Raw genomic sequence first — 23,071 nt, forward strand, 5'->3', positions numbered from 1 at the left:
GCCCGGATGCGCCGTGGTTTTACCCAGTGGAAAGCAATGAGGCAGATGAACCTCTTCTTCGTTGATGGCAGAATATTATTAAAGTCGATATTACAGAAATGGTGTTGGATGATGATGAGTGGATTTTTCTGGCTCAGGATACGACCAATGAACCTTCGTGTTTCATAAAGGAGACCGTCAGCTTCTCCGGAGGGCCTGTGCCCTATGGCGTTAGGCTTGCGAAGTGAGCATTCCAATCACGTAATAACGCGGAACTTCGTTCGACCTTTTCTCTAATTGTTTCTGGTCGTGCTCCTAAATCGCGGTCATTCAGTTGATGATCGTGCGACCTCGGGCCCAGTCGTGCAGTTCCGGAGCGCAGATCAACGGCCTTCTGGGTTGGGTCGGTCAGGGAGCCGGTGAGGCGCGGCCAGGTATGTTCCTGGAGCGACCAGTCAGCGCGAAACTCCAGCAGCCGTCGATTGGAGCTCGTAATCTGATAACTTGCGTTCCAGAAGTACGATCAATCCCCCCCTCCCCCTTTTTTTGATCTCACAGATTGACGGAATTGTTGTTTCGAGTGGACGGATTTGTCGAAGTTCCAGTCGAGCTGTCATTTGCGCCAACTGAACTAGAACGGCCAAGTATCTCGTTTCTTAAGGAACCATTTTGATGACGTAATTCTCTAAACTTCACGTTTGCCCCTCGATCTCGTAATAACGCGTCGTTTTGTCTGAACCCGAATTTGTTCAGTGGCAGTTTTGCTACTTAAACGAGGTGCAGAACCGTCGAGGCGCTGGACGGTGATCGCGCGGAAAACAGGTTCTGTGTGAGTCGAACAGGTTTGTTACGGTGCAGGGCGCGAGGACAGCAACTGGCAGCTTGACAGGTGAGTGCCCAACGAGCAGGAATGCTGTTGCACTGACCCGTGTGACGTGTTCCTGCTAATAACTGTTAAAACAGTTGCCTATCTTTTAAGGAACTCCTGTCCCGATGCCTTGCCACTGGGGGGTCAGGCTACTCTTGCGAGTTCATTAACCTTGATGATGGATTCATAGACTGTCTCCGAAACGAAATATTACAAAGTTCTTTTTCGCCTCGTCTCTGCTTCACTCCGTCACGTTTTCATAAAACTGGACGTCCCTCCGGTGGCAGTTCAGATGGTCTCGGCCCCGCGTCGTGGGATTCCGTGCCGATGGCAGTCAAGAAAATGAAGGAGATGCTTTATTGCCAGTGCTTTTGAATCGAGAAGCGCGCAGTTCACAGCAACACGCGAATTCGTTTACAAAGTGGTGTCTGGAGAAGCTGAAAGCTGACCAGCGTTGGACGATTGTGACGTAGCAGAAACAAACAGTTTGAAAGTTTGCGTCTGTCGAAAATGTTTCAACGTTGAAATCCTAGGAAACGTAAGACAATTTGTCTGCTACGTCTCGTTTTAAAAGTAATTTTTCACGTGGCCGATTAATGGCCTGCCGATGCAACTTGTTCCATCCCTTGCAGTTGGTTTCGAGAAGGTCCCGCGGTCGAGGCTGATCGAGTCTCTTCGTTTCGGATGTCAGATGGAGGCATTGGCGAGGGGAAGAGGGAATTCGACCCGGATCAGTTCCACGAAGTTCGCACAAATCACTCGCTGTCAACTGCGACGCTTGGCTCTCGTTTCGAAAGGTCGCGAGTCCAGAGTGCACGAGGGCGTCGCGATGTCCTTCGAACTCAGATGGACCAGAACGAACCGATAACGATGAATGGTTTTCCCCGTTGGGTTCGCCAGACGCAACCTCGCAGTTTTCCTCCTTCCCAACATTCGCATTTTTCTGCACAAACAGCGGTTCGTACGGAACTTCATCCCACTTTTGTTGGTGCTGGCATGAAACTTAGGACAGAAATTGGGCTGGAAATAACTTTGAGTAATTTAATTTAATTTTGTGATTGTGGTCGTGTGACGTAACAACACAAAAGGAATATTTTAAGAGCTATTGCAAATTCTTGGACAGGGCTGATATATATTTAGCACGTAGATGGCGTTTGTGCCTCGGAAGAGAAGAAACTGGATTAATGGTCGGTTGTCTGACTCGTTCAAGTGACTCTGGCACCAAAGACGAAACGAGCCCGTTTGAAATGCAAGAGTCAAGCGTCGAAATATACCGGAACACGATACATAGGACCGGAAGGACTCGACCTGGCCTGTTTGAGGACCCAAAATGGTCTGAGTAAAGTCTCAGAAAACCCGCGATCGGTATTTGAACCAAGCGCCTTCCGATAACATGGCCGCAGCTTTAAACAGTGTCTGTGAATCCCACCACATCATTTCGCCTTTCGTTCTGGAATCGGTCTGTTGCCTGCATTTTCACTATTTATCGGTAGAATAAGGCAGAGCCCCACAGAAAGCAAAGGTTAGTTTGTAGAAACGTCCTCCAAACTGAAATGTGACCAAGATTTTTTGTGGTGCAGAACTGAGACTTGTTTGCAGGTAGACGCCTGGAGACGCTACACAATGAGGCTGATTACGCTGGTGTTCATCCTACAGCTGGCCAACTGCTTGCCCATTGTTGATCCAGGTGAGAACTTCGCGTTGCTAAACAACTGAGTCTACTCATGACTCAGATGAAACCTGCGACTGTTTGTACCACGTGCAAGATTGTAAATATGTTGTTTGTTTTTAAGGAAGTCGAGGTTCGTGTTCCTTGCATTTATCCAATATTACAAATACAATATTTCAGAAAAGTCTCTGTCTTGGAGTAGTTAAATGAACCCTTTAAAGCTCAGTGGTAACCATTGGTACCACCTTCTTCAACATTCCGTGACTCTGCATTTTGTCCACAAAGTTGATTTATGCTTCTCGTAATAAACCGATTATTTCCCTAAACAGCGTTAGCCATTTGATCTTTGTAATGGTGATGTGGTGTGTTCATTTTGACCTGCGGACTGAAAGTGTTAATTGTCATTCGATGTGACTGCAACAGGCCTGTTTGTCATCATGGGGGTGCGGTCATGCCGCGCGGGGGTGGGGTACTGTCTTCTGGGGCTAGACTGCACATTGGACGAGGACTTCCTGCCCGACGACCAGGGTGGCCACTGTGACGGCTTGCGGTCCGCCTTCACCCCTAGCGCGCATTTCACCTGCTGCCGCTACAGCGCTGTCAACAGGACAATCCCGCATCTTCCCTACCCCGCCAGTGTGGGGCAAGATGTCGCAGAGAACGACTTGGCACCCCTCGGAGACTACGCCATGACGGACGCTTTGGGTTCAGGTGGTGATTTCCCGAGCGGGAGTAACTTTGTACAGATTACTGAATCATCACAACTGGACGCAGACAGCAGTATTCCTTTTGAATCAAGCATCCAGCCAAGTCAAGATTTGTTGCCTGCCGACATTTCACTGGAGACAGATGATAACAGGGCTACGACTACTGACATATCCAACAGTCCTGCCTTAGACACAGTCAAATATGAAGACATTTTAGTGGCAGATTTTAATATTGAGGATGGTACATTGCAGTCCAATACTTACACCACGGAAATGTTCTCAGACATTCATACAGCCGCTGAAAACATTCTCAGAAACACAGAAACTCCGAGTTCTCAACACAGTGATGCGACAGCAAACACAGAGCTGAAGAGCGAAGAACACTCTACAGTTACCGAGGCAACTGTGACACACGTTGCCGTACAAACACAGAACCAGAGCTCAAGTTCAGAATCTGGGCCGAAAATATCGGGCAGTATTGGTGTTGGTGACAATGAAACTTTAAAGAGTAACCTGAAGTTCGACCAGGTTGGGTCGCCAGATGATCGTGACAGAACAACGTCGATCATCACAGGAGCCGTGGAGGCACAGCCCAGTGTTGTCAGTGCTAGAACAGAAACTGTGATACGTGATGATAAGACGAGGCACAGAAATGTTGAGATTAAGAATCATGACATCGCCACAGTGGAAGCTGCAACAGAGCTGATTTATTATGGAACTGATACGTCTGAGAGCCATAGAGACACGGGAACCGAGTCTTATTCTGCAGTTACAGTTAGTGAAATGGGTGCTGAAGAGACAGCTCCTTCATCACTTCAGCCAGTATTTGAAGACACAGTCGTCCCTTTCACTCATCCAGACCAAGGATTGCAAGATTCATTAGTTGTCACAGAGTCCGAATCAGGGAAAGCTTCTTCAAAATTATATGAGGATACAAAACCACTGCAAGAATTTGATCAAAAATTGTTTGTACACACGAGTGACTATTCAGGATATCACACAAATTCGTCATCCTCAGTTCTTCCTCCAGAGCATGAAGACACACAGATGCACACAGTAACAGAGACAGTGATGTCAGGAAATGGAAACTCAGTGACCAAAGATGATACTACCAATGTCTTGAGTGAATCAAAGTCCACAGATAATAGTGAAGCCCTGGGTTCTGCCGCTGAAAGCAGTGGGCAACATTTCTTGCCTCAAAGCTCGTATAAAGATACTGTTGGAGCAGGCACGAAAATTGAGTTGAGCATATTTGACGAAATAGACGCGCTGTCTCAACCTTCAAGATCCGTATCTGAGATTTCCAAAAACATTCTTAATTTATCTGAAACATCAAATGAAATTCCTGGCGCAATTCCAACCAAATTTACAGAACTTGAAACAATTAGAACTGTATCTGGACAAACCACGACATCATCTGAGAACGATCCTGAGTATGTCGCGCACACTTCGTTGCAAAAGGGAAGTGACACGGCTAGCGTCATTTCAGCATCATGGAAACAAGATTTACTTCCGAGTGCATTGCCGGAAACAACTGAAGGCCTGAGTGTAATGAGGAAGCCAGTGAACAAACCAGCATCTGCTACAGACAGTGTTCAGAAACCAGAGTTATCGAGTCTTCACGAAACAACTCTGTCTCTGACCACTGATCAGGTTTCTAGTTCAAAAACAATCACTGAGCTTGTGGACAGTCTTGAGACTCAGCAGTTGAATGAAATTACAACAGAATTATTAGCGCTAAGCAACGAAACAACGACGGGAGCAGACGAGGAAAACCTAGAAACCGTTTCATCGTCCAGTGCTGAAACGACAGCAGGACATGAGCTGAAGTCAGATGAACAGAGTGAGAAACAATCCACTGGGTTTCTTGGAAATGATAGCGAGTCCCCTGACAATTCAGAGAATGTTACAGCGTCCATTCCGAAAGCGACCGTAATTCACGGTGAGATTGCCGTCACCTCTGAAGCAACTGAAGCGTTGCCTGTTGTATTCGACAGAGAGGGAACTTACAGTACATCTAACACAGTTGAGGCTTCTAATTCTTTCAGCGTAGTGGAGAGCCATAGTTCTCCTGTTACGACGGGAAGTTCCGTACCGTCCGACGTGATGCCAGACGTAGCCACGAAGCAGCCTCCACTCTGTGGCGAAAAATTTGTGGAGAACTTCTATGATACAAATTGTTGGCTGGTTCACTTTGTGAATCCTTACGATAGTAACAGCTCCGTGTGTGTGGGTAGCTACGTGGACTCGAACACCGTCGTGACGTCGGCCACCTGCGTCTCCAGGTAAAGCAATTTTGACTTCCTCCATTTATTTTGCTCTATGCTTATCAGGTGTGAAATTAATTGACTCTAATTCTACTGGTGCTGGAATTACGAATGCAGCGGTTGATAAATAACTGATTTGGTTGGAGGGTAAATTTCTTGCTTTTGCTATTTGATGTGATTAACTGCGCTGAATTTTTTCATATGAAGCTAACGTAAATTCCCTTTCATGTATTCTAAAGTTACGGTAATAGGGATTTCGCAGCATATCAAGGTAATGTGATTCACTTGTTCATCGGCTGTTTAGTGATAAAAACCTGGAGATGGATCAGAAATTCAAAAGATGCCTCCACGTATGATGATGTGGTAAGAAGTAGCGTAGTACATTTTTAGAGCAAAATGAGTTTCAAATTCTTGCAACTCATTAAAATTCTAAGACGAGCGTGGTCAGCTGCAGGGTGTTATTTGTGTCGCAGAGTGTTTGATATTGGAGTGGCTCGGGTGAACCTGCTCAGCGCTGGGGGCGCAGTGACACGACATGCGATGGTCCGTGACATCATAGCGCATGAAGAGTACAGGAACAAAGGGGTGAAAGTCCTGCTGAATGATATAGGTAAGTTCAGCGCTGCCGGGTTTCGTTTTTCTCGCGTTAGGTATCGCCTTGCAATAGCCCTTGGAGTCAGGAAGTTCAGAATTGTACTTCCTTCATTACTAGTGCGCTACTGCTGATGCCTCCTTGTTAGTATTCATTTAAATCTTTCAAATATTACAGACAAATGTATCACTCAGATTACTTTTGGGACAACTTACTTTTTATAAGGTGTCTCGATGAAGATGTCCCCACATTTCCATTTGTCAGTATGAATTAAAGATGAAACCTCAGGCTCAAGGGGTTAGTTGTCGTGATATTTTATCCCAAATTGATTTCTACTCTCCGCCTCGGTCCTACATTTGTTCCTTCAGTTCCATACGTTCACATTTCTGACAGACTTCTACCAATATGTGAACACATGTTGAAGCGAATGACTTGTCTCAGGTCTCGTCCGCCTCGTCCCAGACTTGCCGATGCCACCTGCCGCGTGTGCCCTCTGCCTGCCCAAGTCCGAACATGACCTCATGGACAGACTGTGCAGTAAGACTCCTCCGAGTCGAGTCAAGCCGAAGGTAAGCGATGTGTCGGCATTCAACCATTGCAAGTGTATCAGTTTCTCAGCAAAGTGCTCAGATTCCTATGGACGTAACCTTTAAATGTTTTGCGAACTGTAAGTTTTAAGACGATCCCCTTTTATCAGATGCCGTGACAACGGGAATTAGTATTCTTTTCAGAATAACTGATTCTATTTTAACACACGTTTAAGAAGCAACCGCTCGGTGTTGTGATCTCACTCAAGCTGAAGGCGCCTCTGAGCTTCGCTAACTACTGGCGCCGGTCCCTTTGTGTTCCTGTCGATCTCTTAGAATAATTATGAAGCAAAGAATTATGAAGTAATTTACGATGGGAAAATAAGAATAAATTTTTATTACTGTCATGGTGATCTGAGCACGATTTTGCATTTACGATGATGAGGGCAACGAATGATGACACTGAGGAAGTGTCGTACAGGGAGATACTGAACTTCCGTAATATTTGTAGAGACGTCACTTCAGCAGTGAAGACGTTTTCCACCTGTTCCGTAGTTTGGAGTTTATCTTTATGGGGTACAGAAGAAGATGCCACTGGTCTATATCTTGCGCCAGACAGATCCGGTCCATACCCTCCCACCATATAACATCCTATTTAATATTATCCATCTGCGCCTTTGTCTTCTGAGTGGTCTCTTCACTACGTATTTACCAGCAAAAATTTTGTATTCATTTCTGAACACGTCAGGGATGAAATTCTTTTAACAGTTTTAAAGAACTTGTCATGTAGCACGCTGGTGTGTGTCCACAGCTCGTGCCACTAGACACACAGATTGGCAGCCCCATGGTGTGCAGTGGTGGCGTGCTGGCTGGCGTGGCGTCGTACCAAAACTCTCTTCCCGTGTACACACCAATCAGCGATTATATAGCGTGGATACGGGACAATCAGAAGATGCGCGATCCAGGAGATGGATGGAATTGAGGTTGGAGTAATAAAAAGTGTTGCAAGTGTGTCCTGCTCAACGAGGCGTGGCGTAGTATTTTGTAAGAAGTGGCGTCAGCTCCGTGTTGGCCGTCTGGAGTTTCCTGATACCAGACGTGACAAACTCAAAATTTCTTTGCAACCTCAAAACTTTTAAACTTTTTGTTGTTGTTGTTGTTGTTGTTGTGGCCTGTGATTTGCTTTGATCTCTGAGAATTGGTGGAATTTTTATTTTCTCATTGGGACGTCGCTTTTCTCCGTCTGGTTACTCAGTCTTTGAAATGAAATGTAGTTGGAAAGTTTTTGCCCGCATATTAACATCAGTGTTTGAAAAAATTAAGAAATCAGAAGGAGACTTCGTCAGTCGCTGTTGTGAATTTCTTGTCAAGAGCTTGCAGAACCATTTTCTCTCAGCAACCAGTTCGGATATTTAGTGGCCCTTCTAGTGACGCAGACCGCATGTTGCTTCTGCTCCTAGCGGCGCAACCGCCAGGCATGGGGCATTGTGACTGTGAGCATGAAGTGCCGTCAGTTGCTCGACAGTCTTCATGAAAAGGCATTTGTAACATTCGACAAATTTGATGTGGTTCATGTATCAGCCATTTTATCAGATAGTCCGAGGTTCTTCAAGCCTCCATCCAAATCTTAAATTACTAATCATCCGTGAAGTTGTTTACATTTCATTAAATGAATAGTATCTTCTGTAGCTGAGGCAGTGTTATTTAATGACCTAACAGCCGCTCTTAATGGCTTGTTAGAGCCTGTATCTTTCCCCTTGTTTCTGCTGTCACGTCTGAAGTTGAAGCTTCATCGGCCATTTTGTTATCTTCCGAGTGTCACACATTTTATGTGTTGGTGTCGTTTGTAAGTTGCGTTTCATAACAGAATGTATGCACAAATATATTATTATATTTTGTAATGATTGATATACCGCCACGATTTCACCATTCCAAGATCCCGGTCGCCGTGTCCGCTGCTCGACTGCGCTCTTCGCATCCTTGAAATCCTAGAATCCGCGTGGGACAGAGCGAGCGTTTCCTCGTATCGAGAGCGGGGATTCCCCGCTTCCTGTTTGTCCGTTTCCCGGTATTTCCTTTGAGGTTACCAACATTTAGCGACACAAATGAAATTTGTCGATGTTCGCTGGTTCTGGCCTCCGACGTTTTGTGATGTAAGGATGCATCTTTTGGCGCGGCTTTCACGGACCGCTGAGTTGTGTTGACCCAACTCCTTATTGAGGCGAAATATCAAATTCTTGCAGAGTGCGTTGACAACCGTCTCTGGACTGGAGGAGAATTTATTATTATTATTATTATTATTATTTAGTGTTCTGTGTGACGACAGGTCCATATGAACAGGATCCTTCCATCGTTTTCTCGGACTGGGACCTGTTCATATACGTTCTTGGGAGATGATCCAGAAGTGGTTTGCCATTGCCTTCTTCTGTGTGTGAATGGAGTAATTGTTGGGATGCCACGGAGGAAAACTCCGTGTTGCCTAGACCACGGCCTTGCCCAACACAAGTTATAAATTCGAACCCGAGACCTCAGGATTACAAGGCCAGCGTGGCTTAAGCAGAGAATATTAGAGGTCGACACCAGTCGCTGTACGATGGACTGGACGTGTAGCTCGAATGTGGGAGAAGAATGCGTGTAGACTTTCGGCCCCGTACGTCGCGTTCTCATTTCCGTTGTTTTGTAAACACGTTTTGCGGTTCCGACACTTCCTTCCGCGTTGTCTTGGGGTTCCCCCCCCCCCCCCCATCTTGCTGCATTCTCGGTGCTTCTTACATGACGACATTTCAGGTCCAGGCGTTAACCACTCGATCGTCGTAATAGCGAAGTGTTTTCTTTGAGGTTCGGACTGATTTCTTAAACATTATTTCGACGCGCTTCGAAGGCTTAGAGTAGGGCCTGGGCGACTGAGGATAATCACGCATTCCGGTTATTGTTCGTAGCCATGACGTTGTTTCTCAAGGACAATGAATAATACGGAAACAAAGAGAGACTTGTTTGCTCCGTTGGTGGGAGGGAGGGGGGGGGGTTGGAAAGACTACGGCGCACATCCATAAACGACGTTTCTGCTGTCATAAATTGTTGTCGTCTGCTTCCTGAAATATTCTTACAACGAAACAGCTGTTTCAGACGGAAGTTCCAGACTGGCGTCTGACCTCTTGCACGAGCCTTTCGGAGTAAATCGGCGAGGTTAGATTCTCGCTGCGTGAGTAGTTAACTTCTGAAGAGGAGGAAACGACCTTGCTCGACCCCGAGCGAGATGGATCTGTTTCTCTCTATCCTCCTTATCTGTTGATTGTGCAAGTTTTGTGCGGTTTATGGCCGTGACGCAAGGCAGATCGAGCAGATGCGTGGAGGGGGGGCAGGGGCGCAGGGGACGGGCCGAGTATAAAACCAGAAGCAGACGGCAGAAAGACACAAGTCGCACCATGAAAGCAGCAGCGGGATTCAGGTGAGTGCGAGGATTCGCTCTGACTTTGTATTTCTGATATTCGCACGTTTCTTGAAGCAGGAGACGCGATTTGAGTCTCGTTTTACGATTTCCCACCCACGAAGTGCATGAAACTCCCGATCCTCGTGCCTCCGTGAGTGGTCGCAGACTTTCCTTCAGATAGTTTTGTGTCGCGATAAAAATTTTGCTGTCTGTGGGCTGGTCGGCCTTCGAGTAAGAACTGGAACTTCCAGCCCGCGGACCTTTCTTAAGCGTTCGGGAAACGCACGCACTCACTGGAGTGACCCCTTCCGCACGGCACGAAGACCACTTGAAAGAGGTGCCTCATTTCCAATCATTTGTATTCACGCGGAAAACACTTACTGAGCTAAAATTACGCGGTCGCCGTTTGTAAAGACTTTAACGCTTTTTTTTCCAAAGTTACACGGGCTATTTTAATCTTACGTTTCGGAGACTGACTGTGCCTCCATCATCAGAGTTGATATGGTTGTGAAGGAACTTTTCAGCGTGCACCACCCGGTATAACGCGATCCATCTGCACATTCGGTACGCAGTGACTTCTCAGTTGACTTTGGTATTTCATTGCACAGCGTAGAACGTACGACAGAGGAACATAGAGACGATGTGGTCGTGGCTGGTTTTAATGTTCCGTGTCGAGGCGGGTATTCGAACACGGAATCCTCTAGCTCCGAAGTTGGAGTGCTAAACACTCGGTGCGCCTGTACTCCTCGGTAAAAGCCCGCAGCTGGACGAAATTTCTCCGGGTCGTCGGGAAGTCAGAGGGCGGATTTATCGGATCCGAAAATCACGTTGGCCGTTTCTCGAATTCTGCACGAACTTTCGTATTGTCTTTTGCCTATTTAACGACGCTTCTTTCGGTTGTGTGAGCCTACACTTTTTCCTGACTGCGAGCGGTGCATCCCCTAAACTGCTTACGCAGAACCTACCCGAAGTGACTGAGGAAAACCACAATCGCTCTAAATAGGATATCAGGGTTTGACGGTGGCGAGTGTCAAGATCGTCCTCTGTGTCGAAACGCCGTGTAGTCTGGTAAGTGTCCCGACGTTTCAGAGGTGCTTGCTGCCTCCCGTTATCAGGGCGATGAGTAAGCCGTCTTCAGACACGAACCAGTTTGACGAGGCAGAATGAGGAAGTCTCTCGCCGAGATTCCTCCTCGTCCAACTGGTTTTTATATCTCAAGACTACACGGCCCGACAACCCAGAAGACAGCCAGCCGTCCTCACCTTCGACCTGCCCCGACTGACGTAGTTCTGTCGCAGCGTTGTGGTGGCCTGCCTGTTCCTCGCGGCCGGGTCGCCCGTCCCAGAGGATGTCCGCCCCATCTCGTTTGCCGTGACCGTCACGCCGCCCACCACCTCCCTGAAGGGCCTGATCGACGCCCATGAGAACATCAGCTCCGTGTGTGCGAGCATGCTGCCGGCCCACGGCAACGCGCAGGCGCAGAACAGCGACGCGCCGTACAAGGTGGAACTGTCTGACACGACGGTGGCGCCCGGAGGCGTCGTGACAGGTAACAGGAAGAGTTGATACACTGGCTCCGCTCATTAAACTTAAAAATAAGTGTAAACCTTGCCAATGCACAGCTCATTTTTAATATTATCCTAACACTACAACCAGGCTTCCTGAGTGTTCGCCCGCCTGAGGTGTCTCCAGCCTCGTCAGTTTCGGGCTCAAGGGTTCAGATCTCACTCGGGGCATGCAATTTTGCTGTGTAGGCACAGGGTCGCTGACGGACCGATCCCCCATCAGAGGAATCCTGCCAAACTCCGAAATCACAAGAAGGCCTTTCTTTATCCTCCATAGCTGCGCAGATTATTATAATAAGTAACAACAACAACAACAAACATGGCAGTGAGTTCCAATGGTTGACCCTTGGCCACCCACGTTTGCCAACTTGCTAGTAAAAGTGTTCTTCGCTCAAACTTTTGCAGTTGAGTTTTCTGGTGTGGGCGAGCAACAGTTCAAAGGTCTCTACGTCCAAGCCCGCTCGCCGCAAGACGTGCAGGTGGGACATTTCCTGCCATCTGAGGACAAACACGTGACCCTCTCCAGCTGCGGTAGTGGTCAGGACGTGAGTACAGCTTTTGCATCTTCGAATAACAACGTTCCATTATATCAAATAATACTGCAACTTGGCAAGTTCATAAAATTCAGACACCATTCAGCCAGTTCAGTCCACTCCATTTCCTGTATTGGACCGTAATCTTTCTTGGAATGATTAATGTTTTCCACGGCTTTGCTGAATCACTCCAGTAAGAAAGTGGAATTGCACTGGTACCTTGAAACAGTCGGAGCCCTCACAACAGATTCACCCAGAAAGTCACCCGTTAAATACCCAGATATTTTCACTAGCTCTCTCCCTCCCTCCGCCTCCAGTACTGATGCATTAAACCCTCTTTGTCCGCAGAACGCCGTCAGCTACATCAGCTATGATTCGACACCCGCGTTCAGCTTCCGGTGGGTCGCTCCGGATGAACCGACCACAGTGACAATCACGTAAGCACATGACTTCTTTGCCTGTACGCAGCTCACATTGAGTGAGTCTGTATGTCCCAGGACCAGCGACTCTCGCCGCCTGTGTCTTGCATTGAAATTGCGAATAGCTTTTGAAGATCCACCACCGGCCCTTTGGAACTGTGGACAGACCACAGAAGACCTGATTTCTAATGAGTGGCTTCCTTTTCGCAGGGCCACCATTGTCGAGACTTTCTCAAAGTTCTGGGTTGCAGTCAGGTTTGGTTCCGTGGAAGTGAAGGTGAGTTTCGTGGCATTTGGAAAAGTATCGGGGGACTCCCCATCCACAAATGCTGTGTTATTCAGCACGCAGAAACATATGATTTAATATTGTATAACAACAAATTCAGTTGTATGAGTTGAAGTCGCTTCAACTTGATAATTGCTGTTTTCTCTCTGTTTCCAGAACTGAATCCACGTGTTTTGACAGCTCCAAGCTGCATCTCGTTACTGACGCATGTACCAGAACCCAGTAATGCCATGATCTACAGTTTGTCGCAACTTCTGTTCTGCGACGTCTAAGGAAAACAGTTCTTTATTAACTGCAGCCCAATTCCTCCATAACAGCAAGTCCATCGAGTTTCCCTCTGGAAGCCATCCATAATTTCTTCCTGCATTCCTGTATCACGTGTTCCATTACGCCGTTCATTAAGAAACGGGCGATCCTGGCCACATCTGTGAGTAGACCTGCTACATTTTGTTGGGCATTTTTAATTTCATGTATTCTGAATATATTACATTTCCTTCTGATGTCTGTGAGTATAATTTCAGTGGTTGTAAGGTAAAGGTCACTTCACGAAGCAAAGATTATAGTCACATTGCATTGCGTTGCACCTTTTCTCTGAATGAAGAAATTGTTAACGTTGTCGCCCAGACACAGTGTGTTCTCTGTGCGCTTGTGTTCATAACCTGACAGAAGATGAATAACACTTAACCTAAATTACACGACCATTTTAATGAAGATGGTTGTCTTCTGGGTTGTAGCACCTTGTAGTCTGGTAGAAGTTTACCAACGTTTTAGAGGTCCACGTATCGAACCCAGACCAAACGGTGCTACAACCCAGAAGACTGCTCGATCGTGTCTTTGCTGTGCGGTGGTTGGCTTCGTGTTGCGAAGTGTGCTCTTAGAGGCGCAGCTCCCCTGACTCGGTAGTATCAGTATTTTGTTGCGCAGTTGATATATTCAGTGTGAATTCATCATCACCACAGACCTGAAGCAATTACTGAATTCTCCTTGTAGGTAGGAAACTTCTCCTACACAGGTGTGTTGCGGGACAGCTGCGTAGCAAACTGAAGGCTACATCACTGAGGTTACATATGAAGTATATATATATAGGAGGATGACGTTAAAATGTGCAGACGTGAACGTCCTTGAATTGGTTCGCATTCCAATCGAGTTTGTGGCTTCCTTCATAATCTTCTGGTACCAAAACAATGCAAATTTTTAACAAATGCAGGCAATCGGTGAGTCCTGCTTGACCTCGCTCTGAAGCCAAAAACTTCCATCGGACAGGCGGCGACTGTCTCGCCGAAGTTTAACAGTTATTCCCCGAACGCCTTCGTCCCACGAAGTCCCACAGTCTGAAGGTCGAACGCTCCCGACACTCGCCTAAGCGCCACGACGCAGGAGCGTATGGAGGGAGTGGAGGAAAAGCTCCGTGTATTTTTAAACTCGCACTGGGAATGTGCCCCCTACACCCGCTAACAGGAAGATATGCGAGTCCCAGAACCAGTCTGGAAAAGAGAGAATACAAGAGACCTCTACCTACCACGAACAAAATCCCGCGTCCGGCCACCTCGTAGTTCTGTTCACACCCATAACAAGTTTAATTGTTTCAGACAGCGCGATAATTACTTTTTAATTAATTATGTTCTTGCGTCATTCATCACGCAAGATGAATAGTTAAGTGGTCTAAATGATGTTTACACCAAGTATCACAGAAGTCGTTTCGAATGCCTCCCTTCGGAATCCTGAATGACGCCAAGCCGTGGTTATTTGAAACACCCTGTAGGCTCAGCAGCCATGATCGTCTGCAGTGAAAGTGGCTCCACTGTTGTGGGATGACGCATGCGCAGTGGGTGCTCGCTTCAGAACGAGGCGAAGGCAGTGGCGGCTTCTTATTGGCCGCCGCTGAAGTGCAAAAATTAGCAAATGCTGAGTGGAGTGAATTTTCCAAAATGCCCATTGGAGCACATGTAAAATAGTTATGATGCCATGTGCTCATTAATCACGGCCGGGTGGAGCCTACCGATCGCCACTGATACGAAATTAATTACTAACTTCAACATTCTTAGTCTCAAGTCACAGAATCTGTGTGGATGTCAGTGACTTGGCTTAACTGATTGAGCGAAGTTTTCACACGGGAGACGCTGATTATTCAAACAAAAGTCTGGGAAAAAGTCATCATGAAACAAAGAAAGCCTGAGTGTGGCTGAACGTGGCTTTGCCTGGAGACTTCAACGCTGGGTTGGGACAGAAACTGCGAAGTCGCGCTGTACTTGGTAACTCCACAGTCTACGTAACTAAGCACAGGACGTTGCAGTTTCTGTTGGTGACGGAAAATTCTTGCGTAATTCCCATATGACAACCTGGGCGATTTTTTGAAAGATGGTCTTCGCCCGCAAGTCCATAAGGACACTGCGTTTCCTTCCAGTGGACTTTCTTAAGATGAAAGTCATGGAGGCGTGGAATTAAACACACATTTTACACTCGCGGAAGTGCTTTATCATTACAGTGCGATGCTTGGACACAGGGGTGAATTTATAAGTGCAAACCCACGCAAGCGCACCAAAATATTTGCTTTGATCTATCCTGCAGTCGTAAAAACAGCGCCGTAATCGATGTTGGGTGAATGAAGTCTTCTGTCATTACGTGTCTCGCGTAGGCGCAGATTTGTCCAGGTTATGCAACGCTCGCGTCCTTGGCCCACCGCCCACTGCAGCCGGCCTGCCTGCCTTACCAGTCTCCGCTCAGACATGAAGCAGTTCGCACCGCTCTGTTTGCTGTTGACCGTGATTCGTGCCCAGCCACGGGGCGAGCTCTTCAGGACAGAGCTCTTTCCTGAACAGCTTCAACAACAGCAGGTTCAGTTAATTCAGCGACAGATTCAGGACCACTTGCAGCTGCTGCAGGCGCAGGCCCAGGCGTCCAGGAGCGCGGAGCAGCAGGTCAGTTCGTCGTACGTGTGTCTGCATGACGGTCACAAGGCACAGTCTGCACCTGCGACATCTTGTGCTCATTCTCTGTTTCTCGCTCTCCAGATACTAATTCAGCGGCAACAGTCGGAACTCCTACAGCAGCTCCAGGATGCGCAGCGGCAGCAACAGGAACTACAGAGGCGCTTGCAGGAACAGCTGAACGGAATCAGGCAGCAACCGTTCCAGCCTCCAGTGCCTCAGGTACAAGCGATACGACAGTTCCAGCCTCCAGTGCCTCAGTTTCAGGCCCAGCCCCAGGAAGCGGTGCGGTTCCCCTCAGAGCCCGAGCCGGTGGACCAGCCCCCTCACTGCTCCACTGTGAGCGGCGAGCCCGGTCTCTGCCGGCCCCTCGTCAAATGCATCACGTTCTACGCCGAGGTGCCCGAACTCCGAAGGCAACCCTGCAGACTGCAGGGACAGGAGGTTGGCGTTTGCTGTCCTCTGAGGAAGAGGCCGTCTGGTGAGTGTCCGTCGCAAATCACAATTTCTGCACAGCCAAGAACGCGGTGGAAGTTACAAAGCAGGCAAGGCGATTAAGTCGCCAATTTCGTCTGCATAAATTACACTGCGCTGCGCGGTATAAGAAATCTGCCGTGTTCATGGCGTTCTCTTTCCGAAGAAAAGGGGAAATAATTATAAGGTCGCCACCGTAATGACTGTAATTGCGTTAAATTTACCACCGAGGAGATGCTTTGCTGCACTCGCCGAGTACGAGAAGCGGGGATAATGAGCGAAGATTACAAGTGTCTGTTGGCTGTCTTTGCACGTAAATCCTGAAGGCACTTTTGCATTCTCGAAGAGCCCGAGTCCCTCCTTTGCGTGTGTTAAATGTAGACGCCTCGCCCCTTCTCGTATTATTAAACGACGCTGCTTCAGAGACAGAGTCGTTAGCCATTGCTAAGTCCGATTCTTACGTCTCAACGGACGTAGCAGGAATCTGAGACTTATTACTGTTGTAATTGTATGATAATATTAAAATGGTGTGGAGGAAGTATTTGTGAGCGTTGTCGGTGAGTCCGACGATGACCGTCTTCTGGGTTGTGGCGCCGTGTGGTCTGGTAGAAATTTATCACTTTTTCGGAGATTCTTGCCAGGTCCAGGGCGATGAGTCTCATCGCTCTGATGATGGAAGCAGACAGGACCTCTGAAACTTCGGTAAACTTCTACCAGATCACACGGCGCCACGACCCAGAAGACGGTCATCTGGGCCGAAACATTTCGTTATAAAGAGCGGTTTCGGAGCGTACGTGATCTTTTGACATCGGCAAGAACAAAGGCACTGAGGCTACCCGTTACGACACTTTCGCGTACAATGTCAGGCCGAAACGCCCGTGAATCTTTCTCTTTGCCTGAACAAGGTTTTTGCATTGTTAAGTCGCTTGATCGTCGTCCTATGCGACCTATAAAACCCACGCAGTTGAGAAAGCATGGTTACGTAAATTAAGAGACAATACGCAGGCCTTGAACCAGACGTGTTGACGTGAAGGGTCCCTTTGTCAGCTTTCACGGATCTTGCGCTAATTTGCAACGCAAAGTCAGGAATTCCCCACGCGGCGGTGACGTTAAGACCGTGAAATGTCAATGACGCGATGTTACGTGCTCATTCTTTTGTTGTCGTGAACAGAAGTTTTGCTCACGACTGCGTTTGAAAGATACGACCCCTCGTCCCTTTGCGCTCCGACGCCTTCAGATGCTTCCAGTCGATCGTACGTTCTTTCAAGAATCTTCTTGCCCGGAAGTCTGTCGAGGATTTAGACGAGTCTTCGCGAGGGCTGACCCCTCCCCCTCTTTCCGAATGCCTCAAGGGCGTAACGAGAACCCGCCATTACCTTTCTGTCTGTGGGCATGGCGGAACACGACGCCCTGCACGAGTCTGTGTTGCAGTTGTTCCTGCCGGGCTGGATCGTCCGAACCACGGCGTTCTTGTGCCCCCGCCGCCCCCCGCCGTCGTCATTCCGCCGTTCAGCCCCCAGCAGCTGAACGCTGCGGCCGCCTTGGCTCTGGAGCGGGTGAGACAGCGCCTCCAGTTCGTGGCGTCGCTCTTCGCCAGCAACGTCATCGTACAGGTGGGCATACTGATGGGCTGGCGAGTTAGCACGCACAGAGTTTGCGGCGACAAGCAAAATGGAACGTAGCATGTTGCAACAGCCGAGATTACGTGACATCGCACGACAGTGTAATTAGCGAATAATTAATTGTAAGGACACGGAGGAGATCGTATGTCACCTAATGCGAATATTTATGTCGAGGGACTGAGAAAGACAACGAACCCGTCAATCAGTGACCGGTCCGCTTTTGGACCCGGGGCATCAAAAGTATGAAGCTCCAGCGTGAAGTTTCCTGAAGGGTCTTATTGAAACGCGCATTTAGCGCTGGGTACAACGACGAGAGATGCTTGGAGGACTCTCCCTCTTTTACCAGTTTCACTAACGTGTGACTGCAGAATATTTGAAAAGCATTTGTTTCCACTTGCCTTGTTTGTTCGTCACATTCGAGACTCACTCTAACACGTGGTGGCAGGTGGGGACGCCCGCGGCCTGGCACCAGGAGTTCTTCCAGACGACGAACGCGACCTTGCAGCAGGGCGAAGAGGCGCAGAAGGGCGTGGAGGCCAGCGTGAGTCTAGTGAACGAGTGAGTGCAGCAACGGCTATTATTAGGAATGATTAAGAAATGGCTTCGAGCTCGTTCAGGCTCATGAATGCCGTAAGACGTTACTATAATCTAATTTTTGCATGGAGAAGAGATTTCTTGGAGAAGCTGACAGTCTCACGCCGAGTAAAGAATTTCCTTGGCCCCGCACTGTCCTTTTATCATCGTCTTTTCTATCTGTGGGACTCGTTGCTATCCACAGACTGAGGTCGAGAACGCGATCTCCGCCCTCTCGTCCACTTCCAGGTGTTCGCCATTCGTTTTCAGGTTCCAGTTGAGCCCGGACCAAGGACGCTTCGCCCTGCCCACGTTCAGCATCCTGAACACCGTCATCGCGGACACGTGTCGTCGCCCCGCCAACTGCCGTCCGGACAAATACCGCACGGCTGACGGATCCTGTAACAACCTGCAGAACGAGAGATGGGGGCTCGCGGGCTCGGCCCTGCAGAGAGTGCTGCCACCAAAGTACGGCGACGGTAAGTGCCTGAACTAATTGGCGAAACTGCGTCACGTGATTTGACTCCGGGCCGCATTCCGGATCATCATCATCGTCGCAGTCGTCGTTGCCTTTGTTAATTAAGGCACTAATTGGCCCTGATTACTGCAGAATGTCTTAGCCGAGGCTTTAGAACCAGATGAACAATTGCGTTTGCCTGCAGGCGTCAACTCTCCTCGGGTGGCTGCCAACGGCGAGGAACTTCCTAGCGCGCGGCTTCTTAGCACTCAGTTCGCACAGGAGGCTGACATTCCGTACGAGAACTACACGTTGCTCGTGATGCAGTGGGGGCAGTTCCTCGATCACGATCTCACACACACGCCCATCAGCAGGGGTAAGTTTTGGCAAGACGCCATTTCAACGCAGAAGACGGCCGTCTCATTGTCTTCTGTGAGAGCGCGTTCCGATGAATAAATGAAACACCTTCAATTTGAAACATTGACGTGGCGTTGCGTGGTCGTCCCGCAGGTCAGAGTGGGAGCGGACTCTCTTGCTGCCGGGACGGTGACGTCATCAAATCGGAACTTCGCCACCCTGACTGCTTTCCGATCCCGCTACCCCGGAATGACCACATCTTCGCCAAGTTCGGTGAGCGATGTATGGAGTTCGTACGATCCCTTCCCGCGCCCCGCCCTGAGTGCAACTTCGGGCCCAGGGAACAGGTATGCGATTTCCTGCGAGGGTCTCGGCCTCATGACGTCCGTTCTCGGCGCCGTGTCTCCAGTCCAATGCCTTTCATGCTTGTTGCAGATGAACCAAGTGACTGCCTACCTCGACGGATCCAACATCTATGGCTCGAGCCAGGACGCTCAACGCGGGCTTCGCGAGGGTCGGGGCGGCCGACTGGCCATCCAGAACGTGGACGGGCGACAGCTGCTGCCTGAGAACAGAGGCGAGTGCACCGATGACACGGAGCGACTCGCCTGCTTCAAGGCAGGTAAGTGGGCCGCCGCAGAGCGGAGACGCGCGCCAGTCGCTTGTTTCCTAGCATTTGTGTGTAGGGCGGACCGACACGCAAGAAGTCCAGAGTGTTGCTCCCCTTCCTTGCAAACGCCCTGTTGAAATTCTTTTAGGCACTTCCAGCAATTTCCTTAACTACTGCTGAAAACACAATGTTAATGACGGGCTTATCCCTCAATGTTCTGCAACGGGCAGGTGACACGCGAGTGAACGAGCAAGTGGAGCTCACGGTGATGCACACGGTTTGGCTGCGCGAACACAACCGCGTGGCGGCTGAGCTGGCGAGGCTGAACCCCGAGTGGAGCGACGAGGCGCTGTTCCAGGAGGCGCGACGCGTAGTCGTGGCTGAGATGCAGCACATCACGTACAACGAGTTCCTGCCCCTTGTTCTCGGTAAGTCAGCGAGGCGTTCATCTTAACAGTGCAAACACGTTACTGTATGTCACATCGAAGATCTCATTTCGATTTTTGTCGCAGGTCTCGACTACATGGAGAAGTTCGAGCTGAGCCCGCGAGATGGTGGGTTCACTGAGCTATACGACGAGTCACTGAACCCGTCCATAACGAACGCATTCGCAACAGCCGCTTTTCGCTTCGGACACAGCCTCATCCAGAGTCACATGCAGTAAGTGACTGGCCGCATGGAAACTATACCGTAATTTTGTCTTCAGTTAATGTTGTTGCAACTGTCGCGTCATTTCGACTTTTCTGAAACCCTTTGTATCCGCAGGGGATTCTCCCGTTTTGGAAACGTGCGAGAGAATTTGGAACTCAGCCACCATCAATTCGCTCCCTTCGTCCTGTACGAGAACGGCGTATTGGACGACTTCGTTCGTGGGTTGTCCACTCAAACGTGTCAGCGTTTTGATCGCTTCTTCTCAAAACAACTGACAGACCATCTGTTTCAAGGCGACCTAGACTTCGGACTAGACCTGTTCGCACTTAACATCCAGCGGGGCCGTGACCACGGGCTGCCTCCCTATAACGACTGGCGGGAAGTTTGCGGTCTGCCGAGAGCGAGGTCTTGGGACAACTTGCTCGACGTCATGGACTCACAGGTACAGAACATTTCGAAGTTCGAGTAATGAAGTGGAACTTTCAGCCTTATATAACTTTTAATTAATTTAGTGGGCCATTTTTCTTAATGCAGAGTGTGGAGGTGCTGCGAGGTTTATACAAATCAGTGGACGAGATCGATCTGTATGCAGCGGCCGTGGCCGAGAAGCCATTGCCCGGTGCATTGCTAGGGCAGACATTCGTTTGTCTTGTAGGTGACCAGTTCGCCCGACTGAGGCGAGGCGACAGGTTTTATTATGAGGAAGGTAACCAGCCGTCCGCCTTCTCGCCGAGTAAGTACATTCCCCAGATGGCGTTGCCTTCAGAATACTGTTTCGTTACGTAACTCGTTTTGAATGTGAATGAACACAAATGTCAAAACTATTACAAAAACGAGAGACTGTACACTGTAACCTTACGAATTATTGCAATTACCAACAGAAACCAATGGCCCAACTGCAGCAGCTGTAATCCGAGGCAAAGTCATACAAAGAAGATAAGATGTGATTATATTTGAAGTATTTCCGAAAGTCCCTCTGGTAGCACAAAATTATTGATTATCGAAGACCAGTCAGTCTCTTAATGTGCACGAAGACAATCTTAATATAGATTGCCTGTTGCTGAAATATTTGGGATCAAAGAAATTGGTATTCTGCCCCTTGGTGAAGTGACATATCTTTACCGTTGCAGAACAAGTTGAACAGCTGCGCAGGGCCAGTCTGTCGAGGATCCTGTGCGACAACTCTGACGACATTGCTGTCATGCAGCCACTGGCGTTCTTCCAGGCCTCCTTCGTGTGAGTTCATTGCAGAAACAAAACTGTTGTTGCGGAAGAGAGCGAAGTCTTTATGTGGTCCTAGAAAGTGGTCACAGAGATCATAAATGACTATTAAAAATTCTGTATCAGGGCATGTTCCCTGATGCCAAACACTAGGTTTACTTTACATTCATATAATGCAGAGCAAATCTAGTTATCGCAATGGTGAACATGCACTGAATGTGAATTTCAATATTAGGATGACAGTTTGAATTCGGATTTTAAGGAGTGCAGTGTTGATTTCTGCTCCATCATAACCTCCTATTTTAATATTTGTTTTTAATATGTAGGAATTAATAGGTGTAGAGAAATTTATGAGTTCATAATAATTACCCTCATTTACGTTACTGTTGTTTCAGGAACCAGAGAGTGACTTGTGCAAGTGAATCCATCCCTCGTGTTGACCTTAATGCCTGGGCGGGTTAGCTCACGCGATGAGCAACCGGCCCTGGTAAAGCCGCGAGGAAGTCAACTGCCTTCTGTTTGATTAGACAGTTCCTGTTTTTATCAATTTACAGATGTACTTCGATGTAACATATCTACTGCCAAATCTCCAGGAACAATTCTCACCATTGTGTCACATCCTGATGTGAGCCTCTTTTAATATTTTAATACAGGTGTCCGCTTTCTTTGGTCAGCACTGTACAGCTCTGAGACCATGGCCAAGACATCACTAAGAACCAGTAATGTGGTAAACTGGTCGCCCATTACAAACAAAACAGTGGAATATTTATTCTAGAAAGACCATATCTACAAGTCATTTGCAGATGTCACTAATTATTAATTAAATATGTTTCCCCTATAAATAATTTAATCTGAGTATACAAAATTTTATATCTGTTTTCACTGCTTCGAAAGTTACAGATCGACAGTCCAAGGTTAGAGTTCAGGTATTTACATGGTATTTGAATACATGGCCAGCTAGAAGAAATAATTTTGTTTCCAGTGGTCGTTAAATAGACATACTTCATTAGAATTGCTGCAATTTCACTTGCAGTTCAAGTGAAATGAGAATTTAGAAAAATGTAGCCCGTGTAACTACGCAGAAGTTAACATATTGATGAAAAAGTGCCCTTTCTCTATGTCTGTAATCTTTAATGTTGAAAGCCAACAGTCTCACTCAGTGGGACTAATATTTATCAGCAGAGATATGCAAAGCAAAGAAGAAACTAGATAATGTTTTTACCTTCTAATGTCAAGATATATAAGAAAATATTACTTCTTTTATGTGTAAACGTACAAATAAAACTGCCCTATTCGAGCTGTTTACATTGATCATTGAAGTTACTGCTGCCTTCCTT

The 23,071-nt window shown here is 48.0% G+C and overlaps 3 protein-coding genes across 6 annotated transcripts; all 3 read left to right on the forward strand.

Annotated features, from left to right (window-relative positions):
• Nucleotides 1–1,531: 1,531 nt before the first annotated feature.
• On the forward strand, nucleotides 1,532–8,510 carry LOC110830416 (uncharacterized). 3 transcript variants are annotated; one of them, XM_087350966.1, is made up of 7 exons: nucleotides 1,532–1,804; nucleotides 2,447–2,534; nucleotides 2,940–5,165; nucleotides 5,277–5,508; nucleotides 5,964–6,100; nucleotides 6,524–6,651; nucleotides 7,421–8,510. In XM_087350966.1, exons 1-7 carry the CDS (start codon nucleotides 1,532–1,534, stop codon nucleotides 7,589–7,591), a joined length of 3,255 nt encoding a protein of 1,084 aa, XP_087207092.1. In that variant the 3' UTR covers nucleotides 7,592–8,510. The 3 variants fall into 3 exon arrangements, with proteins under 3 accessions (XP_087207092.1, XP_087207091.1, XP_087207093.1); XM_087350965.1 differs by having other exon boundaries at nucleotides 2,940–5,508; XM_087350967.1 differs by having other exon boundaries at nucleotides 1,764–2,369; nucleotides 2,940–5,508.
• Nucleotides 8,511–9,919: 1,409 nt separating this feature from the next.
• On the forward strand, nucleotides 9,920–13,342 carry LOC110830460 (putative defense protein). Its single transcript, XM_022065442.2, has 6 exons — nucleotides 9,920–10,057; nucleotides 11,338–11,588; nucleotides 12,010–12,149; nucleotides 12,486–12,574; nucleotides 12,767–12,833; nucleotides 12,999–13,342. The coding sequence occupies exons 1-6, from the start codon at nucleotides 9,924–9,926 to the stop codon at nucleotides 13,002–13,004; spliced, it is 687 nt and encodes a 228-aa protein (XP_021921134.2). The 5' UTR covers nucleotides 9,920–9,923; the 3' UTR covers nucleotides 13,005–13,342.
• Nucleotides 13,343–13,475: 133 nt separating this feature from the next.
• LOC110830418 (salivary peroxidase/catechol oxidase-like) lies at nucleotides 13,476–23,039 on the forward strand. Of its 2 annotated transcripts, XM_087350969.1 has the most exons (15): nucleotides 13,476–15,760; nucleotides 15,854–15,991; nucleotides 16,031–16,250; nucleotides 17,675–17,856; nucleotides 18,311–18,423; nucleotides 18,709–18,917; nucleotides 19,101–19,271; nucleotides 19,406–19,599; nucleotides 19,688–19,874; nucleotides 20,093–20,290; nucleotides 20,375–20,522; nucleotides 20,628–20,955; nucleotides 21,048–21,246; nucleotides 21,644–21,749; nucleotides 22,130–23,039. In XM_087350969.1, the coding sequence occupies exons 1-15, from the start codon at nucleotides 15,497–15,499 to the stop codon at nucleotides 22,194–22,196; spliced, it is 2,724 nt and encodes a 907-aa protein (XP_087207095.1). In that variant the 5' UTR covers nucleotides 13,476–15,496; the 3' UTR covers nucleotides 22,197–23,039. The 2 variants fall into 2 exon arrangements, with proteins under 2 accessions (XP_087207095.1, XP_087207094.1); XM_087350968.1 differs by having other exon boundaries at nucleotides 15,854–16,250.
• The last annotated feature ends 32 nt before the right edge of the window (nucleotides 23,040–23,071 follow it).

The sequence above is a fragment of the Zootermopsis nevadensis genome, unplaced genomic scaffold (genome assembly GCF_977971745.1).
Source record: "Zootermopsis nevadensis isolate Lab colony 2312 unplaced genomic scaffold, Znev_1.0 Znev_ptg000017l, whole genome shotgun sequence".
NCBI classification, from domain to species: domain Eukaryota; kingdom Metazoa; phylum Arthropoda; class Insecta; order Blattodea; family Termopsidae; genus Zootermopsis; species Zootermopsis nevadensis.